This window comes from Sinohyriopsis cumingii, chromosome 16 (assembly GCF_028554795.1).
Source record: "Sinohyriopsis cumingii isolate HCF-2022 chromosome 16, ASM2855479v2, whole genome shotgun sequence".
Lineage (NCBI taxonomy): Eukaryota > Metazoa > Mollusca > Bivalvia > Unionida > Unionidae > Sinohyriopsis > Sinohyriopsis cumingii.
In genome coordinates this window covers 14,913,211-14,941,067 of record NC_142976.1, presented here as the reverse complement: position 1 = coordinate 14,941,067, position 27,857 = coordinate 14,913,211, and the positions used below count along the sequence as shown (strand labels likewise).

The 27,857-nt window shown below is 33.1% G+C and overlaps 1 protein-coding gene across 3 annotated transcripts; it reads right to left on the bottom strand.

Annotated features, from left to right (window-relative positions):
* Positions 1–190: 190 nt before the first annotated feature.
* Positions 191–27,857, bottom strand: LOC149779973 (dual specificity protein phosphatase 22-like). 3 transcript variants are annotated; one of them, XM_089936695.1, is made up of 6 exons: positions 27,778–27,857; positions 27,163–27,204; positions 26,256–26,372; positions 20,569–20,693; positions 15,473–15,644; positions 191–10,526 (listed from the first exon to the last, which is right to left on the bottom strand). In XM_089936695.1, the coding sequence occupies exons 2-6, from the start codon at positions 27,181–27,183 to the stop codon at positions 10,113–10,115; spliced, it is 849 nt and encodes a 282-aa protein (XP_089792821.1). In that variant the 5' UTR covers positions 27,184–27,204; positions 27,778–27,857; the 3' UTR covers positions 191–10,112. The 3 variants fall into 3 exon arrangements, with proteins under 3 accessions (XP_089792821.1, XP_089792822.1, XP_089792820.1); XM_089936696.1 differs by having other exon boundaries at positions 27,822–27,851; XM_089936694.1 differs by having other exon boundaries at positions 27,163–27,245; positions 27,778–27,835.

The window sequence follows — 27,857 nt, the reverse complement described above, 5'->3', positions numbered from 1 at the left end:
GTATCAATATTATGTATTTCTTTCTGAAAGGGCATACATTGGTACATAGCTAGCTTTGTCAGTCTTTGGTATGACTTGGTCAGGGTTCGAACCCATGACCTCCCATATCCAGAATGAATATGCAAGAAAAGAGACAATTTGATGATGTCAAAATATATGAATCCAAAAACAAATAAGAATAAACAAGAAATCAACATTACAAGAATGTAATATTATAATATCAAACAGAAAACACTCACTTTCATTCATAAAATCAAACATAATTTGCATGTAAATATTTTAAATATAGTAGAACCTGAAAGTGAAATAAAGTTAGATGTAAATTTCAAGAATGATGGATATTACTTTTTGAGCAAGAATAAGCTACTCAGATGTAATTTGGATAAATGTTGCATAAAACAGCCACTGTGTGATTCATGTTAAATGAATAAACCAATTAGATTTGAAATTTCAAAACTGTGTTTAAACAAATTTAAAATAAAACAGGAGTAAATTATGGGGGAAAAATGAGTACCAACATTTTAAAGAATGTACAATTTCAGTCTTCTATTTACAACTTGTGTTCTGAAAATTTGTGTAAAATACAAATAGACATTACAACTGACCAAGATAATAACTGCTGAGTGAAGAGTGACACCACTGATGTCATATTAACAAAGCTAACTCCATAACATATTAATAAAATCTGCAAGACATGGTAATTTGTTCACTACAGCAATCTAAAAATATAAAAGAAACAAGAGGCCTGAGTAAGCCTGAGATTATTCACCTGCCTGAGTTCTAATTGCCAAATGCGAGAGCAATTGGCCAATAAGTCTGGGTCACTAGGGTGCTCTTTCTGTGGATATTTTCCAATGACAATGGTTGCAAATGTTTGAATGTTTCTCTACTTTTGTGGACCTTAATCCAGACATATCTGCATCACTTGTCCAATTCTTTATGCCAGTATGCTTACTATCAATGTTGGTGAAATTCTGTTGATCAGCTTTTTAGAAAGCAATATTGCCATATTTGTTAGGCATTGACATTTCAAAAAACATTAAAGCCCTTCATGCGATAGTGCTCTATGTGAGACTTGGCTGTTATTGGTTCAGCACTTTTTGCGATGATGACCATTAATGTTCTCTATTTTTGGTAACTGTAGCTGTATCTCATGGCAGATTGGCATCATCAACAAAAATCTGAATGCCCTTTGACCTTTCTGTCAAAATTGCATGAATTCTGATGAGTGATTTCGGATTAGTAGTAGTTTAATCTGATGGTGGATTGGCATCATTTGAAAAAATGTGACAGCTCGTCACTGGCAAATATGGTCTAGTTCTACTCAGCAGAGTTTATGAAAAAGTCATATAAATACTTTTTTTTTTCGTTTCGAGTAAGTGGCCATATTTAATGACACCTTTTGTAAAAAGTCTGAATGGTTTTTGTGCCAGAACGCTTTCTGTCAAATTTGAACAAAATATTGTTACACAGTTGTTGATAAGATATTCAAAGCTTTATCTGTTTTTAGTGACAGTATCTGGTGGATAATCAGTATTATTCATAAAAATGTCAACTCCATTTTTGCCAAGATAGGCCCTGTCAGATTTGGTCAAAATCTACTGACTGGTTTTAGTGAAGACTCCTTTGAAGTTTTGTATATTTTAAGTTATGTTGACCATAAAACAAATAAGATCCATTTGCAACAACTTGAAAGTCCTTTCTGCCAGGATGCTTTCTGAAATTTTCTTTGCAATATTATGGCAGCTTTTTAGAAGATGTCTTTTGGTCTCTATTATTTTCATTACCATTTTAGTGGCTAATCTGATAGCTGATCAAAATTATTTCTATAAATATGAAACACTTACTCCAGACTACCACCTGTGAAATTCAGCTGAATTCTGTGGAACAGTTTTGGAGGAGAAGATGACAGTGTTGACAGATGACACATTGATGTTGGAATATGGAAATACAATAAGCTCACTTGCCTGCAGCCAAGTGAACTAAAAATATGCATGAAATACCCACCAATATTGATCCAAAATCTGAATTTATAACTGTTCCTAACCCAATGATACCACAAGAACCCTAATAAAGCTGGAGCCATGGTGGCTCAGTGGTTTGTTTGTTGGACTCGAAGCCAGAATGGTGCAGATTTTGAATCCATTCATAGAATCAGCCTAATTGTCAACATTGATGTGTCCAAAGGTACTTTATTCCAACTATTTTGGCACCAAATAACCTACTTTTGTTTTTTGTAAAACACCAAAACAAACCTAATAAAGCTATTCATTTTTTTTTTCAACCACTGAACATAATTTTGTGTCACTGTTTCGGCCAGAGGAAGTCAGCACAATTATTTGTTCACATTTTGATGATGAGCATAAAAAGCTTTTCCAGCAAGCCACATAAAAAAGGCAAGTCACAATCTTTCCTTACACACTGCTGTAAGTAAAAAGGGCAATAACTCTTTCAAAATCATCGGAGCACAAAGATTGGTCAATATGTGCATCTTTAATATGAGTTGCACAGCAAACCATGAAAAACTACAAGACAATCTATGACACTAGTTGCAATACTGAGATTGTGTCATACACTACATTAAGTTACAGGAAAAGAGCAATAACTCTAACAAAACTTATTGGAGGGAAGCAATTTGTGAATGTGCAGATCTTCTGATCAGAACTATAATATTTACCAAATTTCACTGCAATCCATCAAAGACTGCATAGCTAGCTGGTCACATACCACCACAAAACAAAAGGCAATAAGAAAACGTGGGAACAAAGTTGTTTTCCATCTGCGCATCTTCTGGTGATTATAATATTTTCAAGGTTTGGCAGTCCATTAAAAATTGATGGACTTTGTTGCACTAATGATGGATATAAAGGAGGATTGCTATAAATCAATGCTTCTAGAGAGATTGTGTATAAAGCGCACTATATACAGTTACTAAAATAATGAAGCATCAAACATTTGCATTTTCTCACATATAATAAATCTGTAATAACTACTGCAGAAATTAGGTCTGAAAATTTACAAGACCAAAACGGGTTTAACAGTCTGCTGATCTGGAAAAAAATATAAATTGAAATTGACTATTAACATACCATGCAAATGTGGTATAAAAATATATAAAGGCAGCTCCATAAATGTGAATAGCAAAGGTAAAAGTTCCCGCTATTACACACTATGAAACAAAACATTATTAAAAAGATGTATCTTATAATAAATCCTTAGCAAAACATACACCACCACCTTTCATGTCATCCATAATGTAAATGAGATCTATTCTATAGAAAGACTAGGATGCAGCTTATGTACAACAAACACTAGGACACTATAAACCTCGATAACTTGTGTGTGTGTTGAAACTGGTAAAATGCAAACTGCAAAGCATGACGTTTTCATTCTAAAATATAAAGTTTAAAAAAAATAACATTTGAAATTTATATACCCAAAGTATGACATATTTATACCTATTGTACAAACACAAAACACTTTCTTGAACAATATGTGCATGTCATCTGCATAGTGTGTATACAGCAAGCCCATGACTTACACAATGTGCATGTCATCTGCATAGTGTGTATACAGCAAGCCCATGACTTACACAATGTGCATGTCATCTGCATAGTGTGTATACAGCAAGCCCATGACTTACACAATGTGCATGTCATCTGCATAGTGTGTATACAGCAAGCCCATGACTTACACAATGTGCATGTCATCTGCATAGTGTGTATACAGCAAGCCCATGACTTACACAATGTGCATGTCATCTGCATAGTGTGCATACATCAAACCCATGACTTACACAATATGTGCATGTCATTTGCATAGTGTGTATACAGCAAGCCCATGACTTACACAATATGTGCATTCCCAATAGTGAATTCATAACTCAAAATCATGAAACTCTACATTTTTAATTTCACTACCTTTAATTTTCATAAAATTTTAATTGATAATTAAGTAAGTCAATTAATTTTAATACCATTCATTTTAGTCATTTGTGAATCCCAAATGTTTTTGTTTTAGAAAAATAATTTAATTATATTTTAATCTGCACTAAAACAATCAATTCAAAAAGAAAATCATATGAAATCACCTTAACACAAAATTCACTCAAGTCAGGGGATAAATGTTTCACATCATCAATATTTAAACAGTGGTGAATAAGAGGCCCAAGTGGGCTTGATAGTGTTCACCTAGGGAGTTTACATATGTCAGCTTATGATTACAATTTCACATGTATTAAAACTGTTGAGGTGAAAGAAAACATTGGAGTACATAGTTTCAAGATGGTCTATTAATGCTGATGTCATTTATCTTCTTTCCTAGACCACCTGTATTGGATCACTTTCTATGCATAAAAAGGTTGAGTCATTTATATACCCAGCATTGTCTCCTGGATCTCTCCATCCCCTTTGGGAATAGGCACTGATTCATAACCTTGAAATTGTTCATAGCTCCACCCTTAAAGTACATACACTTGTAAGCCAATACAAGGAATTTATCTGTGCAGTTGATATGTGCCTGTGTCTGTCATTAACACTCAAGAGCTGTGCCATTGGAATCATAACTTAGAAAGCATTGAGATCCATGCTCAAAGGAGCTGAGGTGGCACAGTTGTTAATTTGCTGAATTCATGACCAGATGGCTTCAGGTTCAATTTCCACCATCTGGTTAGCCAAGACAGACTACCGAAACTATTAAGATTTTTGTTAAAGTCAAAGATGCTTTCTGCTCTTTGTAATTCAGTCTGGAGTGTTTCAGGAGTGTACAGGCTTAATGTTATATATTTTTTATGTTCAAAGTTAAAAATACAAAAGAAACAATTTTTTTTAAGACATGTCACTGAAAAGAATAAATGTCATAAAATAATGTACAATACATGTGATAATATATAAATGTTAAAAGTTTCAGGCACTTTAACCCTTTACCACATGCAAGCGCCTTTGGATGCCTCTACCCAATTTGCAAACAAATGCCTTTTGATGCCTCTACACCATTCTCATGGAAGTGCCTTTTGACACCTGCTGTTAACATCAGCCATTCTGAGTGGTTTTTTTTAGCTCCACCTTCGGGGAAAACCCCCTTTTAAATACTACATTCATTGGTGTGAATGACCATTACATCAGATCATGTGGTTGCTGTTTATGCTCTGCTATTTAAAATAACTGGGTTGTATTCTCCACTCTCCAAAATGGAGGTCATGGAATTCGTTCAGTACTTTTCACGATTAGAATCACAACTAAGAAAGCTACAATAACTTAGGTAAAGGCTCTGATACTGATATAGGTAGCAATTAGTTTTTATAAATTATCAAATTCAGATGACTTAGTGATGTAGACACAGACAAAGAACTTGTTAATTTCAAGTATAAGAAATGGCAGTTATGGTTGATCATGTGGCTTCACTGACTTGATGGTGAACGAGTTCTCTCAAGATTTTAAAGCATATAAAAAACTATTCTGTGGAAAATAATTATACAGCTCTTATGATTGGATTTTACTCTTAAATCTTTCCATACATAATACATGTGTACCAAAAATGTAAAATGGTTATAATTGCTGTTAAACGTAACATACACTACACTGCTTAACAGTTAACAGGCAGGCCTATGTGTATAGAGTCGAATAGGTAACACATGTTCTATTTATAGCACACTGCACTGGGTAACTTTGCTACATGTATATTAAAGGGCTAAAAAGCCATTCGTTCTATGAGGTAAAGGGTTAATATGGAAGCATAGCAACTTTTAAACTCGATCAAACAAAATATATCAAACATCCTTCCAAATAATCCAAACTTTCAAGTGTGGTGAAGTTTTATCAAAATTCTCTGCAAATATATTTATTAACCTGGACATGGTTTTACAAGAAAAGTTTTTCCTAAATGAAATACTTTATTGCACATAATTAAAAATGCAAAGAAATTCTGATAATTTTAGTTTATCCACCTAGGGACAGCACTGCAATATCAGTAAATTCCAACACAGCTTTTCTTTGTAAGAAATATGATTGGTGTGCATCAGACACTTACAACATTTTTGATTTTGTTGGTTGAAAACTTGTGAACTTAGTTATGTAGAATATACCTGATGCACCATCCTGCATTTCACAAGAGGCACTGAGATGGAACCTATGGTGGCTCATTGGTCAGTGTGCTGGGCTTTTGACCAAAATAGTACAGGTTTGAATCTTAGTGAAATATGCATTCAGTCCATGCAGATGTGCCACACACCTTTAGTTAACCTCTTCAACCACAACACTATAACAATTCATTAGCATTACACAAAACTGCCTTATAACTACAGTTATGAAATCAAATTAATATCAACTTAGTTACTTGTTGTATATATTTTAAAAAATATCTTCATTTTAATATTCAGTCATGAATTTTAATCCATAACATTTTTGTTGTTGAAAAAAAACAAAAACTTACTGAAATCTAGGCATCTTGTATTCTACAATTGATTGTGTTACAATTTTTGATCTTTAAGGGGAACAACTCTACATAACAAACCTAGGAATTTCTAAGTAGTCTATCATAAGTTACTTTTCTTACTTCTGCAAAAATTGGTAAGTGACCATAAGCAAAATATCTCATCAGAAGTATGGGCTCTACAGTGTTCCCAAACTCAACAAATCTGATACCAGATCACCTGAATAATATGCATGGATGTTGCTCATAATCAAACTCATCCAATATAACCTATACCATCAGATCCGGTCAGAAACTGACACTCTACAGTGTTCACAAACAAGTTGTTATTGTTGCTATGGGCTTAATGACACAAACAAGTAGTGATAGATGGATGGATGATGGAAAGCAGAATGATACCATAAGTTCACCTGGTCTCTGACCTTTCTGAGGTGATTAAATGGACAGAATAATAGAGCAGGTAGAGAAATTATTATACTGTGGATTCAAATTTATTTCTGAGCTCTGCCTTTTCATGATTGCTACACATGAAGGTCATGTCTGGCTTATGATATCATTAACCAGGTGACAATATAAAACCTGATATACTGATTTTACTTCTCAAGAAATGATTTTAGAAAAATGAAAATTACTAAAAACAAAAAGAATCAGAGATGCTGCTAGAATTTTACCAAGAGGAGGGAGATCCCTCTTGTTACAAAAAAAGGAGGGAGTATAATAAAAAGAGGGGGAGGAGGAAATAGGTAAAGTTCAATATTTACCTAACACTTCAATATCCACCTCTCTTTCTTCAAGCTCAAGCCATATTGAAATCAATATCTTTAAAAGATTTGTATAAGCATTAATCTGTTGATCATTTCTAAGCTTAATCAGTTCCTTACCTGAGTATGAAAATTGTTCTGTGCTGATAACCCCCATTCATAGTCTGTTGTTAGAAGGGGCATATATATATATCTATCTTTAATAGCCAGCTAGGACAAGATTAAAAACTGTTCTTTATGGTTGTTATATACAATTTTTCACAGCCCACAAGTACTGTATTCTGGATATTTCTGCTCCAAAATAATATAAGCTCTGCCAAAGTTTTACTTTCTTGAATCGGTGCTTTACTGACTACCATGCCTGATTTACCATCTTATCCATAAAGCTGTATTAGGATTTTAAGTCCAAAGTCTGCTTGTTCAGAAAGGTATTTTGATTCTTATAGTTTACATTTCTCTAAATGCTTATAAGGCTGTGGTTTTTTAGCAGAAGATTCCAATGTTTGTGAAAAGAAATGAAAATCTGTTTTTAAACTGTCTGTATTTTAGTTCAGCTTGTTATTTTGCTTTTTCTACATTTAATTTTGAAATACCACTGACAAGGGGGGTGGGGTAACAGGCATGCTGTCTATTTTTGTTTGTCAAGCATGTACAATGTGATCCTGCTATAACATTGTGGTTAGTGTCCATAGAACCTGATCATGTTACGGACTGAACTGTGCTATAGCCAGTCAAGTCAGTTAGCCAAACAAAATAAGACATGTACCAAACAAATGGCCGGTATATGTGTGTGTGTGTGTGTAAAAAAAAAGTGAGCACAAAAATGTTTTTGATTAAATGCAAACAAACTGGTCTGAAATATACTTGTATACTAACAACTTATAATTGTGTAGTACAATCCAAAATGCATTAAGTACATGGACACACACACACACACACACACAGATATATATATATATATATTGAGGACTTTGTATAGCACCTAATCTTTAGAAGCTCTAAGCGCTTTACAACATTAGACAACACCTATAACATAAAAAACATATAATGATATGATTACAAAAACAAACATCATGAAATTAGAAAATATATATATATATATATATATATAACAAATCACTATGATATCATTACCAGTAGCATGTGGCTATAGTTGTTTACATGCTATATGTATAAATCCCTAAATTGGCCAAGAGTTTGGTCAGCTGGAGACAGCTATCATCTTGCTGAGGCTACCCAGGGAATGAGACTATTCATAAAAAAATGAAAACGTGTGAACAAATTAAAAAGTTTAACAAATATCTTTGCAATATATACCATCTTCAATTAACTTTATTTCCAAATATCTATGGTTTCAAAAGACTGGAAATTTAATATGCATTTATGCCATCGTTGGTAGTGATTTTAAGTGTAATCTTTTTCCTGCAAAAAGTAAAGTTTCACAACCCAATAAATGTGTTGCAGTCACTTTGGAAAATGCAACAATCCATCAGATTCCATTGCTTGTATTAAAGTTTGGTGCTGACTTACTTTGATAAAAGGTTCTTTGTTTGTATTGCAGATTGTAGTCAGCTTTCATTGATGAAGGGTGCATGTCTTATTGTAGTCACCACTGAAGGACAGCTTTGGAGGACCAAACAAAAATGCCCATTTCTTATTTCGGTGGCAACATCAGATAATTATAGAACATTGATTGAGACAGGATTCTTTTCATTTGCATAGTATTTGCAAAGAACAATCAGTGCTTCAAAGTTAATCAGTTTTCTTTGAAGCTTCAGCAAAACTATTATTTCTGGTACATTTAAAAAAACAAGAAATTAGCCATCATTTCAAGTGGATTATGATATAACAATGCACTGTTAAGATGGTTTGTTAATAAAGAACACAGATTTTGTTTATGTAACAACAGATAAATTCCAGTGCATTTTATATCAAATTTGTGGCTTCCTTTCATTGTGCCCCTGAATTTCTCCACTCCAAACCCAAGATACAAGTTTAAACATCCAACAATTTTGCCAAAAAAAAAATTGCTAGCTGATATATTTTGTTGTCAAAAAAGAAAAAATTGCAATTTGCAACATTTGACAAATCAATAAACATTTTACACATTATTCTTCATACTGTTAAGAAGACTTTTTTTTCATGTACAAGAAAAATAAATGTATCTGAAATTTCAGGAGCCACCATGATAGTCTAATATTAGAAATCATACACAATCTCTTCCCCAAAATTATATTAAACATTTTACATGTTATTTTTGGTACATTTAAGAAATTTCTTTCTTGTAAGATAAAAACACATGTAGATTAAATTTCTGGTGACATGCCATTATCGTGTTCTATCCAAATTTGTGTTACAATGGAGAGAGCTGTCGCGTGGTTAAATTGCTTCGTCACTATCAACAGCCAGTATTTGCTGAATGAAATCATCATCTAAAGATGAACCATGCTGGGAATCAGCCATTTTGGGTTTTCTAGGTAGCCTGTATTATAAATGCATATTTGTAAAAAAAATCCTTGATGTAAAGTTCCAACTATAACAAAATGCTTGTTCCAGGGCCAGTCAAATTTAGTTTAACAACCATTTATGTCCAGCTGAAGAACACAGATTTGTAAATAGTTATGAAAAAGGAAACATTGCAACAAGTACTACAATACCTCCACCAGCATGACTTATGTTGTGACAAGTACTTTAAGGGTTAATATTTGCAAATAAAGAAAAGGTTTAAGTCTCTGGCTCAGCCAATTTAAGTATGTGAGAAAGCTTACCAGCTGAGTTATGAGAGTTGGTCATTCTTCCTTCACCAGCTACACTGGCTGCCAGCCTATCATGTGCTGAAAAATGGCATTAAACCCACAAAACAAATCAAGAACATGATTCCTACTAAGATAATAGAATCAATAATAATTCAAACTTAACAAACTAACTTTGGACAGTATCACAAATCTTCTCAAATTTTCCATCACTTTCTATTTGTGAATCTATTTTTCCATCAATCATCCCTGAATTATCTCCCTCAAGATTCCCTGAATCATCTCCCTTACTATTCCCTGAGTTATCTTCTTTGTCATTAGAACCAGTCCCTTTATCTTCTCTTTCTTTAACTTCAGCTCTGTTTCTGGTGTAAGCATTGTAAGGGAATGATAAAAGATTGCTATCATCCCTAAGCATGCCATCATCCACTTTCTCTCCATCGTCCTTGAGGAAGCCATCCTCCCCTCTTTCCCTGGAATGCCCGTAGAGCACAAATCTTCTGTAACTCTCAAGGCTCTGTCTCAGTTCTCTTTCATCATCATATTCATAACTACTGTACTTCTGTCGAATTGCTTTTCTCTCCTGAAGAAAGAAATATGATACAAGGTCACCTGAAGAATTTTCAGATCTTGCACAAGTCAAGCTGCGAGTGACTGTTATATTTTTGACATACTGCATGTTTATTAAATAAACCTGTAATGGTGAATTGCAATTTCAGTTGTAAAATACCAGTAAAAGTGAGTCTTATTTATAATTAGAAAAACTGATAATTTCTTGACTTTAAAGAAATAAGAAATCTTTGGAAACATTCCCACATGATATCAAAAGTTCAAGATTATCATTCTGTTCTTTCAATTAACAATACATATCTTCTTTCTTTCTCAAATATAAATCCCCTTGCCAACAGAAGCATATTTAGAACATACACACTGGTACAAAGGAGTTATTCAAGTCTGAATGTCAGGTAGTTTTAATAAGTGTAAGGGATACGTGTCCAAGATGCAGATGGTGCAATGAAAAGATGACTGAAAAAACAAAATTCATTCTGGTGGGTAAATTAAGTCAAAATGATCCAGTTTTGGTTGAGTTACTTTTATCAAGGTTTATTTATGTACAAATGTTCAGGAATACAGGTTAAATTATGTCCCAGAAGTTGAGGTACAATGAAAGTGCAAAAGTCACTAGGGCATGAAAAAAAAATGACACTAACCAAGTGTTTGATAAGTTCCATGAGTAAGATGAAATAAGGTCAAATATATTTAGAGGTGCAACAAATGGATACCTGAAAATATAGAAATCACTTAAGCATGAAATTTGGTCACACTGAACTTGCTTTGGCATGCTCAAGTTACTTCCACCAGAGGTATCCATATACCAATACCGCGAGCATACACACAGCTGAAAATACACCACTCCCTCGATAATTTGCACCCTGATAACTCGCAAACTCACTTATAATGCAGGGTCAGGTGCAGCTCCCATTTTTTAAACCAGAAAATACCCTAAAAATTGATCCCTATTTATTGAACTTGAAGAAAATCACGGTCAAAATTGGTAATGGAAACTCTGATGTATCGCTTGTTTTATCGTCAAAAACAGTAGATAGGACCTGGAAATTTTAATCAACACTTTGAAATATCAAATTGAAAAATAGGTCATACAATTTTGTTTAAATTTTTTAGTTCTATAGTTTAGTTCCTTATAAGTGCAATTGTCATAAATGCAATGTGTCCTCTTGTAATTAAACATAAAATGCATCAATCTACCGTAACAGTTATATCCGCGAGCATTTTTCAGAAGAACCTAATTAAGTGCCGACTGTGTTTTGATAACTGACTTCATAAGTATTTGTTGTATTGTTGTAATGAATTAAAAGCTGGCCTCCTTTGTATTACCACGTTATGTCTTTTGAATCAAATAAAGGAGGTGGAATAAAAGAAAAGTTAAAAGGCATGAAAATCCTACAAACTTAAAATCTAGCGGCCCTGGTTGTATGTCGGGTGAATTCACTTCATTTGATCAGTTTAACACTTATAAATGTTATTGTGTAGGTAACATAAACTAGCTTAAATTAACCAACTCTTTCATAACTGTGATAAAAGATAACAAGGCAGCCAAGCAAAATGAATACTTCATTAAAAAAAGATCTTGATTTCACAGATACGAACTATTGTGGGCAAGGGAGTTTCAGAGAATTCTGGAACTGGCACTTAGAGATATCCTCATGGATGACAAGAAGTTTTCATTATTACTTCTAATGAAATCATTACATCAATATTGTACTAATTGAAAAATACAAAAATTGAGCTTGGGTGTAGACGATTGTCTCACAAAATAAATGTTGTGTGTTTTTGAAAAAAAGGAATCTTGTTTGTATGTGTATCAACATTTAGACCAGCTCCCTGCTCTGTGGACTCCTGATTTGGCAGGATAATATGAAACACCAATACGGGAACCAGGCTCATCAAGAAAACAAAAAACAGTGACCTAATACACAGATTTTTTTTTGCATGCGTGTGATGGTTGTTGAAACCAGTTGGAATGATCTTTCATATTTAAACAGAATAACAAACAACTTCATTAGAAAAAGCGTGTTATTAAAAATTATTATCGACATGATTGTAAATGATGATTCAGTCAATAAACAGCCCAGTTTCCTAAAGCCGCCCACCCCACCAGTTTTCTCGATGTCAAAGCGATTTTTTCAATTTTTGGAGGTCCCTCGGTAACTCGCGTCTTGTTTATAGTGTGGTCTGTGTTTGTGGACCCTAATGCGCATCGAGGGAGAGGTGTACAAAAGTCACTCAATATTGAAAATTGGGTCATAGTTTGGTTACATTAATTAAAATGTAAATTTCATACCAATTTATTTTCATGTGTGTATTTGAAAAAGGGCCCAAGATATTGGTGGTGTAATGAACAAACAGATGAAAATACAAAAGTAACTGAAGCATGCAGATTAGGTCATACTGCACTAGTTTTGGTACTGTTAAGTTCCATTCATTCAGTTGTCCACTATAGCTGACATGAGTTTTAATTCCTTCCTGTGCACTGTGATTTTGCACTTAATCCCCTCCAATTGCCTCCTTGTTAAGCAAAAATAGATATTAATACTGAGGACATCCTAACAAAACCCCAAAATAAACAAGTAACCACCATCATGACAGCACACTCACCAGTATGAATCTTTGCAGTAGAGAAAGCATGGAAAGATAATATGATGTTTCTTTGATTGACAGGTGAGTAGCCAATAAGATCTCCAATTTTGTTGACAATTACAATGGTGAGGTTTGAAAAAAATCTGTCCTTTATAGGGGTCATGTATTAAATGGTCATCTACTTTTCATGGTTAACGGATAAGTGCTCCATACCAAATTGTTTTTCTTTACTCTTTAAAGGGTGACTAGTGTATTAACAATGACCACTTTATGTACGGAAATGAAGCATTTGCTGCAGAATCAAAGCATTGGTCTTTAAACAAAAACATGTCATGTGAATGTAAATACGTCTTGCATTTTATTTAGTGTGCTCAAGTCACTCAGTATAACTTTCAATGCTATTCATTTGTCAGAAGGATTTTTTTTATACCTTGAATAGAAGCTATGATAATGACCCAAATTACCAAACAGAACATTGAGGTAAACTGCCTTTCTTGTGGCCTTCCACCCCACCCCCTATTTTACCTGTGTTGTGTCTGTAATATATGCAATCATTAACAAAGCAAATATGTAACTAATTTTATCCTCAATTTATTTTGTTTTATCAACTTTGTCCTATTCAACAAATTTTATGAGTATATAAGCAAGATAACAGTTTGGAAATCGATACGGTGATGAGGTCTTCTGATAGTGTGTAAAAATCAATTTCAGCTTTCAAACACTGCACTTTCATGTTGGATGTGGCCATTATAATTATTGCATGTCAAGTTACAACAGAAAAGCTCAAGCTAATGAATACATGTATGTAGGTGGCTCATCAATCACTGGATGACCCGTGGTCATGAAAAAAACAAATAGTCGTAATGGTGCATACCAACTTATTAAACATCCATGTCCAAAATAAAGACATTAAATGAAGTTAGTGTTTTTAATTCAGGATAATGGACCAACATTATAGTCTGACACTATTCTATCTATGATATTCTGTTAGTTTAAAATTTTCATGTACTACTATGCCAAAGTTTGCAAGAATACCAAAAAGAGGATGAAAACATGTGCATCTTATAGGAAATACATAATGGGACCTGTAATTTCTGTACACACAACATGAAAGGCATCACAAGTCTTTGAGCAAGGGTGGCTCATCAATCACTGGATAAACGCTTTCCAAATTTGACTTATGTTTGTTCTTATTTTATGACAATGACTCAAGCTGCAATATACAAGCAACTGAATCTACTTTACTATACAAAGAAACATAACTATCATACACATTATAACTGTCATACACATTATAACTGTCATACACGTTATAACTGTCATACACGTTATAACTGTCATACACGTTATAACTGTCATACACATTATAACTGTCATACACATTATAACTGTCATACACATTATAACTGTCATACACGTTATAACTGTCATACACATTATAACTGTCATACACATTATAACTGTCATACACGTTATAACTGTCATACACGTTATAACTGTCATACACATTATAACTGTCATACACATTATAACTGTCATACACGTTATAACTGTCATACACATTATAACTGTCATACACATTATAACTGTCATACACATTATAACTGTCATACACATTATAACTGTCATACACGTTATAATTGTCATACACATTATAACTATCATACACATTATAACTGTCATACACATTATAACTGTCATACACGTTATAACTATCATACACATTATAACTGTCATACACGTTATAACTGTCATACACGTTATAACTGTCATACACATTATAACTGTCATACACGTTATAACTGTCATACACGTTATAACTATCATACACATTAAAACTGACAGAGGGAAGAACCTGAAGAATGCTATGAAAAACTGAATGAAGAATTTCAAAAAAGTGGTGGTGGGTGGTGATGCTTGTGGGGGGTATAAGAACTTGTATGGTATCTCCAATAAAAAAAAGTAAATAAAACCCAATTTCATATTAAATGAATCAATGTTTCAGCTTGAGATTGATTACAGTAACAACAATAATAATAATATAGGTATCTGGTACATTCAAAAACCAATTTGAAAGGTGAACCTCCTTACAGAGAACATACTACCAGTATGTTAAGAGGCCATTTTGGCTTCTTCCCAAAAGGTGGCTGCCTAATAAGGTTTAACTGTAAAATCAGTGCAATAACTAGACCTGCCAGGCATGGTTGTCCACTAAGGTGCGTCTCCAGGAAAGGCAATTTACTTCATCTGCCTTGTCATAATAAATCCTTTTGGTGTGTCATTAAATATATTTCCTTTTGATGTGCCAAAATATATAAATTTTAAAACAACCATTGCCATGACTACATGTGTGTAAAAAGTGACTATTACCTCTTCTAGCTTTTCTTCCTGAAATCTCTGAAGTTGTCTCTGGAAGCCAAAGTTTGGGTTGGCGACGTTTCGAGCCCCTCTGATTGTATTCAGTGCATCCCTCCATCCTAAGGTACTGATTGTCATGATGTAGGCAGCTGTTATTGTTACACTTCTTGAAACTCCAGCCAGACTGGAATTTATAAACACCATGATAAATACCAATAATGAGGACACATCTCCATACTGAGGACATCCTAACAAAACCCTTAAATAAACACCATGATAGATATCAATACTGAGGACAGATATCCTTGATGCTTCTATCCTAATAGAACCCTTAAATAAACACCATGATAAATACCAATAATGAGGACACATCTCCATGATGCTTCTATCCTAATAGGATAGATACCAATACTGAGGACAGATATCCTTGATGCTTATCCTAACAAAACCCTTAAATAAATACCATGATATCAATAATGAGTACATCCTAACAAAACCCTTAAATAAAAACCATGATACATACCAATACTAAAGACATCCTAACAAAACCCTTAAACACCATGATAGATATCAATACTGAGGGCAGATCTTCTTGATGCTTATATCCTAACAAAATCTTTAAATAAACACCATGATACATACCAACACTGAGGACATCCTAACAAAACCCTTAAATAAACACCATGATATCAATACTGAGGACATCCTAACAAAACCCTTAAATAAACACCATGATAGATATCAATACTGAGGACATCCTAACAAAACCCTTAACTAAACACCATGATAAATACCAACAGTGATGACAGATCTCATGATGCTTCTATCCTAACAAAACTCTTAAATAATACTTCAGTGCTCTAAATAATAAAGAGAAGTACTGTCATAAAAATTGGCAAAAATTGTAAGTCAGAAATTTAGAAAGTAAACTGCACTGTATTATATATTATATTCTTTAACGACTGGACCAATTCCACTTATATACAATTATACTCAATATCAGAATTTCATCAGCGGCTTGAGTACCGGCTTTTTGTTTAAAATGTAGGCAGCCATTACTGTTACACTTCTAGATATTCATGCCAGACTGCAACACATAATTGTTAAAACAAATTCTCAGTATTTGGTACACAAGTTATGTTTCCTTTAACTGACCATGTAAGAATTATAATAAAACACCTTTTACTGTGTGTCACCGTTTACATAGAACACACAACAGGCTTTGAACATGAAGAAAAATTTCTTAACTTGTGCCCCAGAAAATGTTTGCAACCAATAAATGATGTATTATCTGTATATTAATAAACCAGTCAATTAGCCATATTTTCCCAAACATTTTGTTCCCTCAAATTACACCTCCCATAAATTATTTTTAGTAATATAAATCACAATATATGAAACCTGAACCTGAAGGGACTGGCACTGTACTGGCAAAATGAACTCCCAGAAATTAAAGATAAGACCATTTCTTCCTTAACTGTCAGTGTTTAAACCATCTTTGATATTCTTCAGCAATAATAAGATTCCCAAATTAACTGCTGTGGTACACATATTGGATGTCAACCTGGCCACATTTTCATTTACAACAAAATGGGCATCATTAGAAATCTTTTGGCCAAAACCCCATGTTATAATGATCATCAATTCAAGAAGAGTAGTGACGGTTGTCATGGCAGTGATATTGAATGTATGACTAGCATCATTTAATTTATGACCAACTAGGCACCATAACAAGACTAGTGGTGAAAATCCCATGTTAATATAGTCATCCATTTGCAGCAGAGTAGAGATAACAATATTTTCAAGACATGACTTTCTATTCAGGAGCAGCAATAAGAAAGATTTTCAAGCTGGCTGCTGTGACATCAGATTGGCACTAAGCCAAACTTGACCTCATAAGAATTCTTCTGGTAAAACCCCACATAAATAAGACTCTCTGTTCAAGTAGAATTGTGATAACAAGAGTTTTAAGATGGCTACTATAGTGACCACACTGGATGTTAGACTGGCATCATTTTCATTTAGGACCAACTGTACATCATAAGGTCTTTTAGTGTTGATGTGACCATCCAGTCATACTCATAACAAGATACTGGATGTCAGATCAGCACCATTTTTATAACAGAACTGACTAGACATCTTTTAGTTAAAATCCCATGTTGAAAAGTAGTAGCAATAAAAAGATTTTCAATATTGTGGTGGCCATATCAGATGTCCAAATAGCACCATTTTTCATTCAGAACCAACTAGAACATAGAAAGAATGGGTGTGGAAAGTATCTAGACAATCCTTCAATTTGTTTACGAGTAGTGATAACAAACTTGTGCTAACAGACAGATGGATTATATACAGGTGAAAGATTTTTCATTTAGGATGACCTAGATATCATAAGAAGTCTTTTAGTGAAAACCCCATGTTGATATGGCAATCCATTCAAGAGAAGTAGTAATAGTAAGATTTTCAAGATGGTTACTGTGGTGGCCATACTGGATGTCAGATCTGCACCATTTTCATTTAGGACCAACAACACATCATCTTTTAGTGAAAAGCCTGTCTTGATATGGCAATCCATTCAAGAGAAGGAGCAATATATGATTTCCAAGATGACTGACATGGTGGCTGCAAAAGACATCAGCATGGTACCGTTTTCATTTAGGACCACCTGAAAATCATAAGACCTCTCATAGTAAAATCCCATGCCTATTATGACCATCCATTCAGAAGAAGCTATCAGATACTGAATGTCTGACCAGCACCATTTTCATTTAGGAATAATCAGACTATGGAATGAATGACTATATAAAGTTCCAAGGCAGTCCTCAAAGTAGTCTTGGTAGGCTTTTGACGACAGCAAGTTTGTGCTACAATAGGATAAATGAGAGACAATACATGTACACCATCCCATTCTCAAAAATAAATGAATTCACTGCAGTTTCCTTTACATAAATCAAACAAACAATTTGTCCAAGTGAAAGAAAAATTTCTTTTATAAAATACTGATAAGAACCATAACTCTTACAATCAGCAAATCACCTATTCAGATTAATTTCAAAAACATTTACAACAGAAATTCCAATCATTTTACACTCTAATATAATAAGGTAATCTCAACTAAATAAAAACAACCAAGCAATTAAATATTACATTAAGTAAAAATGGTGAAGGATGCAAATAAAATACTAGGAAAAACCTGCAATAATACATTTAAAAGTGCCTCCACAAATGATCCACATGTACATTCTGTTTTATGAAAGATTTGTATTTGAAATGGTGCATAACAATCGTCAAGAAAAGAATGGCTATACACAATAAACAATCACACATAAAAATGTCCCACCTTTATATGTATATGTGGGTATCATAGTTCAGGTACCATTGTCTAGTGTTAGGAGAGGACTCACTATTATTAAAAAAAAGTACAACACATTTCTGCTGTCATTACTGCTCTCCCTTAAACCTCTACTAATGTATCATAGCACTGTATACACCACTACCTCAGTAACTTGTGCCTGGATAACTCATGAACCTGCTTATAATGCAGGGGCAGATGTAGATCCTATTTCGCTTCTTAAAATGCCAAAAGAACTGATCCTTATTTGTTGAAGATTAAGAACTTGCAATCAAATTTGATAAAGGAAGCCACAATATATTGCATGTTTTATCATCAACAAAGGCAGTTAGTGTCAACATCATGAAATTTTTAGCTTATGATAAGAAGTTCTATATTTTGTTACATTTTCCTAACAAACAAAAAAATTCTCAGTACACTGCAAATAATAATATTTGATGAAATTTTTATCAGTGAAAACAAGACTAATACCAACTGGTAGCAAGAACTTGAAGAAAGAAACAGCAATGAAAAATGTTTCTTCATATGAAATATGTTTATTAGTTTTAGATTTTCATTTGGCATCAGTGTAATCATCTTATAGATTTTCATTTGGCATCAGTGTAATCATCTTATAGATTTTCATTTGGCATCAGTGTAATCATCTTATAGATTTTCATTTGGCATCAGTGTAGTCATCATAACTGCAATAAACTCTCTTGTATTCAAATGTGAAAAATATAAATCTACCTTCACAGCTGTGTTTTTCTGTGAGAATCTAATTAACTGCCAACTGCGTTTTTATCTCTGATTTGGAGACACATTTGTTGTATCATTACACTCATTTAAAAGCAGACCTTCACATAATCATATTAATTATGTATTCTGTATCAAATCAAATAAAGGGAATGGAATATAAAAAGTTAAAAGGCAAGCAAATCCTACCTGCATAAGAGCTAGCGGTCCTGGTCCTGTGTCAGATCAACTCATTTAAATTGACTACTTGAACACCGTTATAAATATTATTGTGTAAGTAACAATTAAATTACTTGAAGTTATCCAAGTTATTCACACACCAAATAATATGAGTACACAGTGAATTCAAAGCTGTGTTTGACAGATATGGTTCATTAAGGACAATCAGGTTCCAAAGTTTGCAGTAAACATACAATTATTGAATTGGCACTCAGAGATTTGCTCTGTGATAAACATAAGTTTTATTATTACTTGCAATGAAATCACATCATCAGTATTTCACTAAATAAAATAATTTTTATTTTAAAAAAATACTGTTTAAAAATTGATGGTTGTCTCATGAAAAACAAATGTCTACTTTTTGAATAAAAGGATTCATGTTTCACCATGCAAAAAGCAGTGCTTATACAATATTTTGCAAGTACAAGTGAGGTACACATGTGTTGAAGCCTCTTGGAGTTATGTTTTCCACTAAATAGATTGATTATCTTGAAAATAAATGTAATTTATACTTAAAAGCTAACCATTTCATTACAAAATGCTGCTTACTGACAATTATTCCCAATGTGATTATAAAACGTACAATGAATTTTAATTATGGTTGATGTTCAGTGACAAAACATAATTATATAAAAGTTCTTATAAATCCTTACAATCAGAACATCCTGCCCTAAAACTATTAATGCCAAATAACTGAAAAGAAACACCAAAATAATCTGAAAACCATCATCAATTTAAACAATTTTATATGAAAAAGGTGTATTTTGTTAACAAATAGCTGTTCTTCTATAACTGGGTTACTGACCAATGCACTAGGACACCCTTATTCTGTACACGAGCTGAATGGATGAACTCTATACACTCATGGAAGTACTGAGTAAGGTCCTGGTCAGGGCTGTCACTGGCCTTGATACATAAATACTCTTTGTCCTGAAACACAGCGCAATACAATTTATCTCATGAAAAGGCAAACAATAAATAGGCTACAAAAACAATATAAATTCAATTCAATATCATGTACATCATAAATTATTTTTTGTTAAGATCAGCATTTTTGCAAAGCTTCGGAAAGTTATTGAATGCAAAACTTTGAAAAAGAGTCCAAATGTACGAACATTCCCAGTCAGCAAACTGTGAAACTTTTAAATTTCAAATAAGTTGAAATTCCATACTTTGTACAAATATAATGACATATAAAGCCATGAGATTTAATTTATTTATTTAATGTAATTATGCAACACTCTAATACAACAGTTCTTAACATCTGGGTGGTAACCAAGGTTAGGTTTGTGATGTAAGCCTTGATACTCATTAAATGCTAACAAAACACTTGGGGAGGAAATTTCAAATTATTAAGAATGATGCTGCGATGCACTCAAAACAGCATGGTGACCCAGTATTGGGTCAAAACTCATGGGTTAAGAACCGCTGTTCTAATACAATAAATTGTAATTTCAAGACAAGATAGTACATGACATAGTAATGGTTGAGACATACTACCAGGTGAACATAGATCTATTATTTCAATAAACCAAATTTTGTCTGCTTCCATATTAGAATCAAAATAATGACTTGAAAATAGGTATCTATTTCAACAGACAAATGCTCAATATTTTTTAAAAATAATCCTGAAGTGCTGGCACATATAAAGATTACTTAATATTGCTACAATAGGAGCCCTGGGTGGCAGAGTGGTCTAAACCGCTCTTGACTGATCACTGCTATCTCACCTTGGTCAGCATGTAGATATGTGAAAAAGCTTGCAGGTAGCTTCCTGTGGTGGTGTTTTTTACCGGGGTTTTCCCAGGTTCTTTTTCCACCACTAATACTGGCTGCCATGTACAGCCTATCATGTCCTGAAAAATGGTATTAAGCACAAAGCAACAAAAATAATATATTGCAACAATGAAAATAAGTATTATCTGCTGAAACAGATACCTCTTTTCAGGTCATAATGTTTTAATTAATGAAGTACTACAATAATTAAGCAATAAACACGATCAGCTTATAAAGTTCAAACTGATTATCTAATTGACTGAGTTAATTTATATGACAGGCCTTTAACCTCCTTTATCTAAGAGATGTATTTGCAATAGATCCTCTTTTCATTCAGTATCATAGTAAGTATGGAATACAAATGGTGAATAAAGAAAACATATGCAAGAAATAAACATTACCTCTTACGCAGTTTGGACCATAAGGAAGGGGTAAAATGATATACCTATGACATGTATCGCAAGGTACATATAAAAAATAGAGGCAAACACTTACATGTAATAATTTGATTTTGATGTTTAAAAGTAACTTTAGTAAGGTAAATATAATTTGAATTGATTCCCATCTTTAGTATTTGATGTGTGAAAATGCAAAATTACCAATGCATCGATACATCAGTCAATCTCTACCAAAAGAAGTAAACAATCTCATTCAGAACTAAAAATACTGATTCCATGTTTATTCATGGCATAACCAATTTTCATGGAATTTGTTGTTGTTGAAAAATTTGAATTTAAAACTGCATTACCTTAAAATAATTGCAATTGCAAATTGCTATAGTCGCTTGACTCAATTCTTTGTCTCTCCTATTTTGCAATCTAAGCACTAAGTAGCAGTTAATGGTGGTATTCTTGTGTTCTCATGTAGAATGTTCTTGAAAGCACATTTTGACACTGTTAAAAAGTTAAACAAGAGGCTTAAGTTGGCCTAAAGATCATTCACTTGGCTAGAGCAGCAGGCCAGGTAATCTAATTAGAATTACAGTTTAAAAGATCAGTCATCAAAATGTCTGATATTTAAGATATTTGTTTCAATGTTCAACATCACTACATAAACAAAATTACAAGTTGTTCAGTAAATCTGAATGCTTTCTACCTTAATTCCTATGTTGTGGTAGAAAACTGATGGAATAGAGAAATATTATACACGGGTTTCAGTTTGTTTTCAGCCCAAATCATGAAGCAGTAATCTTGCCAGTCAAATTTCCAAAGTAAATAAAACATCAAGATAATCATTGTTTGATTATGACTGAAAATACACAAAAAGTGTAAACAACAGGGTGTAATGGAGACCATTTGTGAATGATGAAAATAAAAAGAAGTTTAAATTTCAGATGTTGAGCTCGTCAAAGCATATATTTTCCCTTACAGCCCAGAAAATGAGGTGAAAATGGCATCAACCAGTTTGGCTTACAACTTAAGATTCTGTCATTGTATTAATTTTGGATGTCTTAACAGCAATCATAAACATGACAAACCACATGTCCAACTTGGTAGGATACTATCAGTCAAATATAATTAAGTTCTGACTAGTAACTTTAGGGAAAGGTTGTTCAGAGGTTTCTCAATTTTGATGGAAGAAGGCATCATTCATACAAATTTGACCGACCTTAAAACTATAATTCTTTCTATCATTTGCCAAAATTCTGCTTCTGGTTCAGGAGTTATTGCATGGTTTTCAGTAAAAGCTACCAAACTTAATGGAGAATTGGCAAAATTTGTTAAGTGGTTGAAAAGGTTTGTTGCAGAGGTGACATCATTACATTTGCTCATATTCTGTCAACAGCATTTAAAAAGGAAGTCATTTTAGAATTTTTCGGAAAGTAAAAGCCACCATAACTGATTGCAGATCAGCAACATTTACATAAATTTAAACAGCTTTGATATTGATACTCTCTGCTAAATGTTATCAAATTCAGTAAACACTTTTTGATGTCCGCTGATTTCCTTTTAAACAGTGGCCTCATAACAGAATTGAAATACTTAATTACCAGTATAATCTGTTAAGTTTTTCATCACATTCTGTTCAGCAGTTTGTGAACAAAACATGTTTATAAGCTTTTCTATCTTTTAGTAATAGTGTATATGTTTGATTGCTGAGTGGCTTCATTTAATCAATCACTTAAACACAGTTTGTTTAAACAACCTTGGAAAAACAAGTCTTGTTTTCAAAATTCCATGTCACTAAGCATAATCAGTGCATGACCATATGACAAGGTCAAATTCAGTTCAGGCAGACTTAACTTTGCAAGGTACTTGCCCGCAATAGGGGCGAATTTAGTTGCTAGTTTGCTGGTGCAAGGGTTTTGAGGAGGGTCAGTTCATACTGATAGCCACAGGCTGATGGGGCCAGATAAATTTTCCTACAATGTTAGTTTTATTTGCCTGGGAGGGCCAGTTGATTTTCTTTTGGTGAATTGATTCTCGTGTGAGTTGACCCTGTTGGCTAATGGAGGAATTTGTGCTAAGTCCACCCCGATTAAAAAAATTCCAAACAACTGAAAGTGAAGTCATGTTCAGACATATAATGCTTTATGTTTTATACTCTGTGATCTTGCCACAGTGCATATATCATACCTTTATTTAGCATTTATATGTACCTCATGCGTATATCATACCTTTATTTAGCATTTACCTCATGCGTTATTTATATAAATGGAATACTTATTTATTTCAATATGCTGTCAAAGTTTGTCATCTTGCTGTCAATTCAGTGGTGCATTGGCATCATTTGCCATCATTTTGAAACCCTCTATACCAGAATGCTTTCTCTCAAATTTGATAAAATTCTGTTAAGCAGTTTTTGTGATGAAGTCCTTAAAGGTATGATGGCAAATCAACATTATGTCAGGACGTTTTGCAATTTGACCGAATTTTGTTCAATGGTTTTAAAGAAACCATGTAAATATACTTTTAGTAATGGCTGAGATATTAGATGGTGGATTAGCATCATTTGTACAAGACCAGATGCTCTGTTCCAAGTTTGGTTCAATATGATCTGGTAGTTGCTGTTATGTTGAAAAATTGTAATAGACCTGTAATATGATGGCTGGGGAGGATGGTTTTTCTATGTCATAAATTTAACATGTTATTCATGTCAATGAATATATAAACTGTTGAAATAATGAATTTAAACAATGTAATGTATTAGACATGTTCAGATTGCAACTTACCTTGATATCTGTATTAAACTGTTCATGTTGTATGTCAAGTGTGATTGCCGGTAATGTGGTAACAAATGTCATCAAATTCAACCTCACACATCATTAAATACTCATAAAATCTTCTGGAATCTTATTTTATATGAAATTTTCACACCCAGAAATAGTTTATCACACTTAAATTCCCACCCAAATCATCATTTGAATAGCACTAAGCTCGATGACTCCAACAGCTGACATCACGAAAATACATCTGCAGGCAAGATGGCCGACACTAGATCTCATGACTGGTTCCACTCAGCAAATTTGTCAAGTTCACATTTTTCATTTAAATTTCACTTGTACATTGTAAATGCTGGCCTTCTTTTATACAAGTATAAGTAGAATTTGAATATTTAATAGTGTATTCTTCATTTTTATGCTGGTCAATATATTTTCAATGTTATCAGCATTCATTGGTAGTTGTGTACTCTTCAATCAAACTTAACAGTCTTGGTTACGACTTCAAGTACTCTGATGTTTGACAGACACGACATAATATGTAATGTTTATATATTATCTAACGACAGAGTGTAAATGGACAAGTGATGATTGTTAAATTGTATATTAACCCTCCGTCTGTGTCGCTGGCTGTAGAATATCCGTTCAGCACCATCAGACCTGTTTGGCATCCCGGACACGCAATGATTAGTTAAATTTACATCATATGATTATTTTCTGAAGAGTATAAATAGGAGTGAAATTCGAAATTTGGCAGATAGCTGTCAACATTAGCTCCTCTATCAACATCTCTCCACCAAATAAAAAGAGCATTGTATTGAGTTAGTTATAATTACAATTTTATTGGATGACATTAAAAAGCTCATATATATTTATAAAAACAAGACAAATCTACAGATTTTAATTTCTTTATTCTCAAAAATAGACTGGAATTACATATATACAGTACAACAATAGAAATCAATTCAATTCAAACAAATTCAATTCACTGCTATTGATTCATGTTTAATATAAAAGTAATATTGTGCCATATGAAGAAGCAGCTATCTCCTGCCATACTAAGAATTTAGGAGTAACTTTCAAAATACTTACTCCGTGGGTTGTCAATTTCTTCCTGAATGATTACATTAAGGTTATGAAGGCTTGCATATTATAGCATTTGTGTATTGCATATGTTACACGTAATCAAACACATACATTCATGTTTTAGTCATATTTCTTGTATTCAGCACCTTATCACAATTTCATTGTCAAAATAAAAAGGTCCCGACTTTAAGCATTCTTTAAATTTATTATTACATTTACACAAGTTAGTCCAACCCCAACCCCCAATCTGTTACAATATCAATTGTTTAAGGACAACTGGTGGATTTTACTATTGTTAGAAACAACGGCCATATTTCATGGTAAGTAGGCATCATTTGTTAAACAAAATGAAAGATCTTTATGCCAGGATTCTTTCTGCCAAATTTGAATATGGACATTGCCTTATGGCCACATGAGCAAAATTCAGTAATTAATCTCAAGTTAATATTATGCTGCGCTAAATACAATACCTCATGGAGTTTTCTGGCATCATCATGTATGGCCAAAATATGTGTAATCTTATTCTCAGTTAGCTGTTTCTGGTCCTTTGCATCCCGGAAGTTGCCTACATACAACCCTGTGACAATCTGAAATATAAATAAATGTAATAAACTAATAATACACACATCAGCAGTCATAATTTCAATTCTCTGGAAAGTGAAGAGAAACTGATTTTGATAATTGACGATCTGAGTAATGGATGATGGTAAAAGAAGATGTAGATTATTGAAACATCTCCATGATTCATAATGGTACAGGAACAAAATGTAGATTCTGGGGACACTCCATATAAAAAAAGAAAGAAAAGAATAAAATAAAGATTCTGGGATAAATCCATGGATACAAGATGATAAAGGAACAAAATTCGGATTCTAGAGACATTCCATAGATACAAGATAGTAAACAAATTATGAATTCTGAAGGCATTCAACTGATCAAGATGTTTGCAAAGACAGATGATAATATTAAGATAATTTACAAATTATTTTTGGCATAATGTTTACATGATATGATTGGGGAATACCTACAGGAAAGTAACTACTGAGACTATTCAGATTTATATACATTAATTCTATTACAGTTTATTGTTAATCCAGACACTGACACTCTAGAGACAACAAACAAAAAATTAAAATTGCTTGCTTGGAATTGAGATTTTCAGAACATTATCAACTGGAACTTCATACGCAACAGAAAAAGATGGAAATGTCATCAAAAATTTCATTTGACAATTAACAACAACTTGTTCATGGGTCAGCATGACAATGGATTTTCCCAGCATTCTCTCCTTTGGAACCCTACTTAGATAAGGCCAGTCCATTTCATTGAAAAGTCTGAATAAACCATGTGCATATATTTTCCTATAAGGGTACCTACCTTACTCATTCCACTTCCCATGTTGAAGGTTTGATAGGCCCACTACATAGATAGTTATAAAATTGGTTAAACAGACATGGTTCCTAAAAAAAGGTAAGAAGTCATATTCATAAAAGGGCCACAAAGAGATGTGGTTCTGCTCAGATTATAAACTATACATTATGCATATTGTTTTTCTTTCTAGTTAGGCCTAACAGAAAAGCTTTTTTTTTCCAGTTTCCTGATCAATTACTATTTGTTTTGTGTCTTTGCAAGTCGTTCAGTGTATAGAACTTTTCTTTTAATCTGCACAATGTATTTAATAGTGCCGTTGAATCAACACACGCATACCTATAAGTTTTAAGCTTGCACTGGATAAAACTATTTCTATGAAAAATACTGTAAAATGTTACATTTGCCGGAGTTAATTAGGTAATCAGCATGTTTATTTTAAAAGTATATATCTACTTTTGTCTGTTATAAAAACTTTTATTTGACTCTATTGACGAAATCTGGATGGATTTCACGAAATTGCGGTCATCATATAACGAGAAAGTATTTTGCTTATCATCGTTATTTAGATAAAAAGTAAAATAAAATAACTTCTATCGCAGCTTTAACAACTACGACACTCACACTTGCTGAAACTTTTGATCTAAATTTTTAGTAATTGAAACTACCGTTTGAGACTGACCCAGGAAATTAAGAAAAAGTTT

Bases quoted from the DNA above. Each gene is read 5' to 3' on its own strand.
- LOC149779973 (XM_089936695.1), bottom strand. From the start codon at position 27,183: ATGGGAAGTGGAATGAGTAAG. The intron at 20,694-26,255 runs GTATTGTATTTA...GCTGTGTTTCAG, and splicing joins ATGCCAGAAAACTCCATGAG to GACAAAGAGTATTTATGTAT. The intron at 10,527-15,472 runs GTAATAGTCACT...TTCTTTCTTCAG, and splicing joins AGGAAGAAAAGCTAGAAGAG to GAGAGAAAAGCAATTCGACA.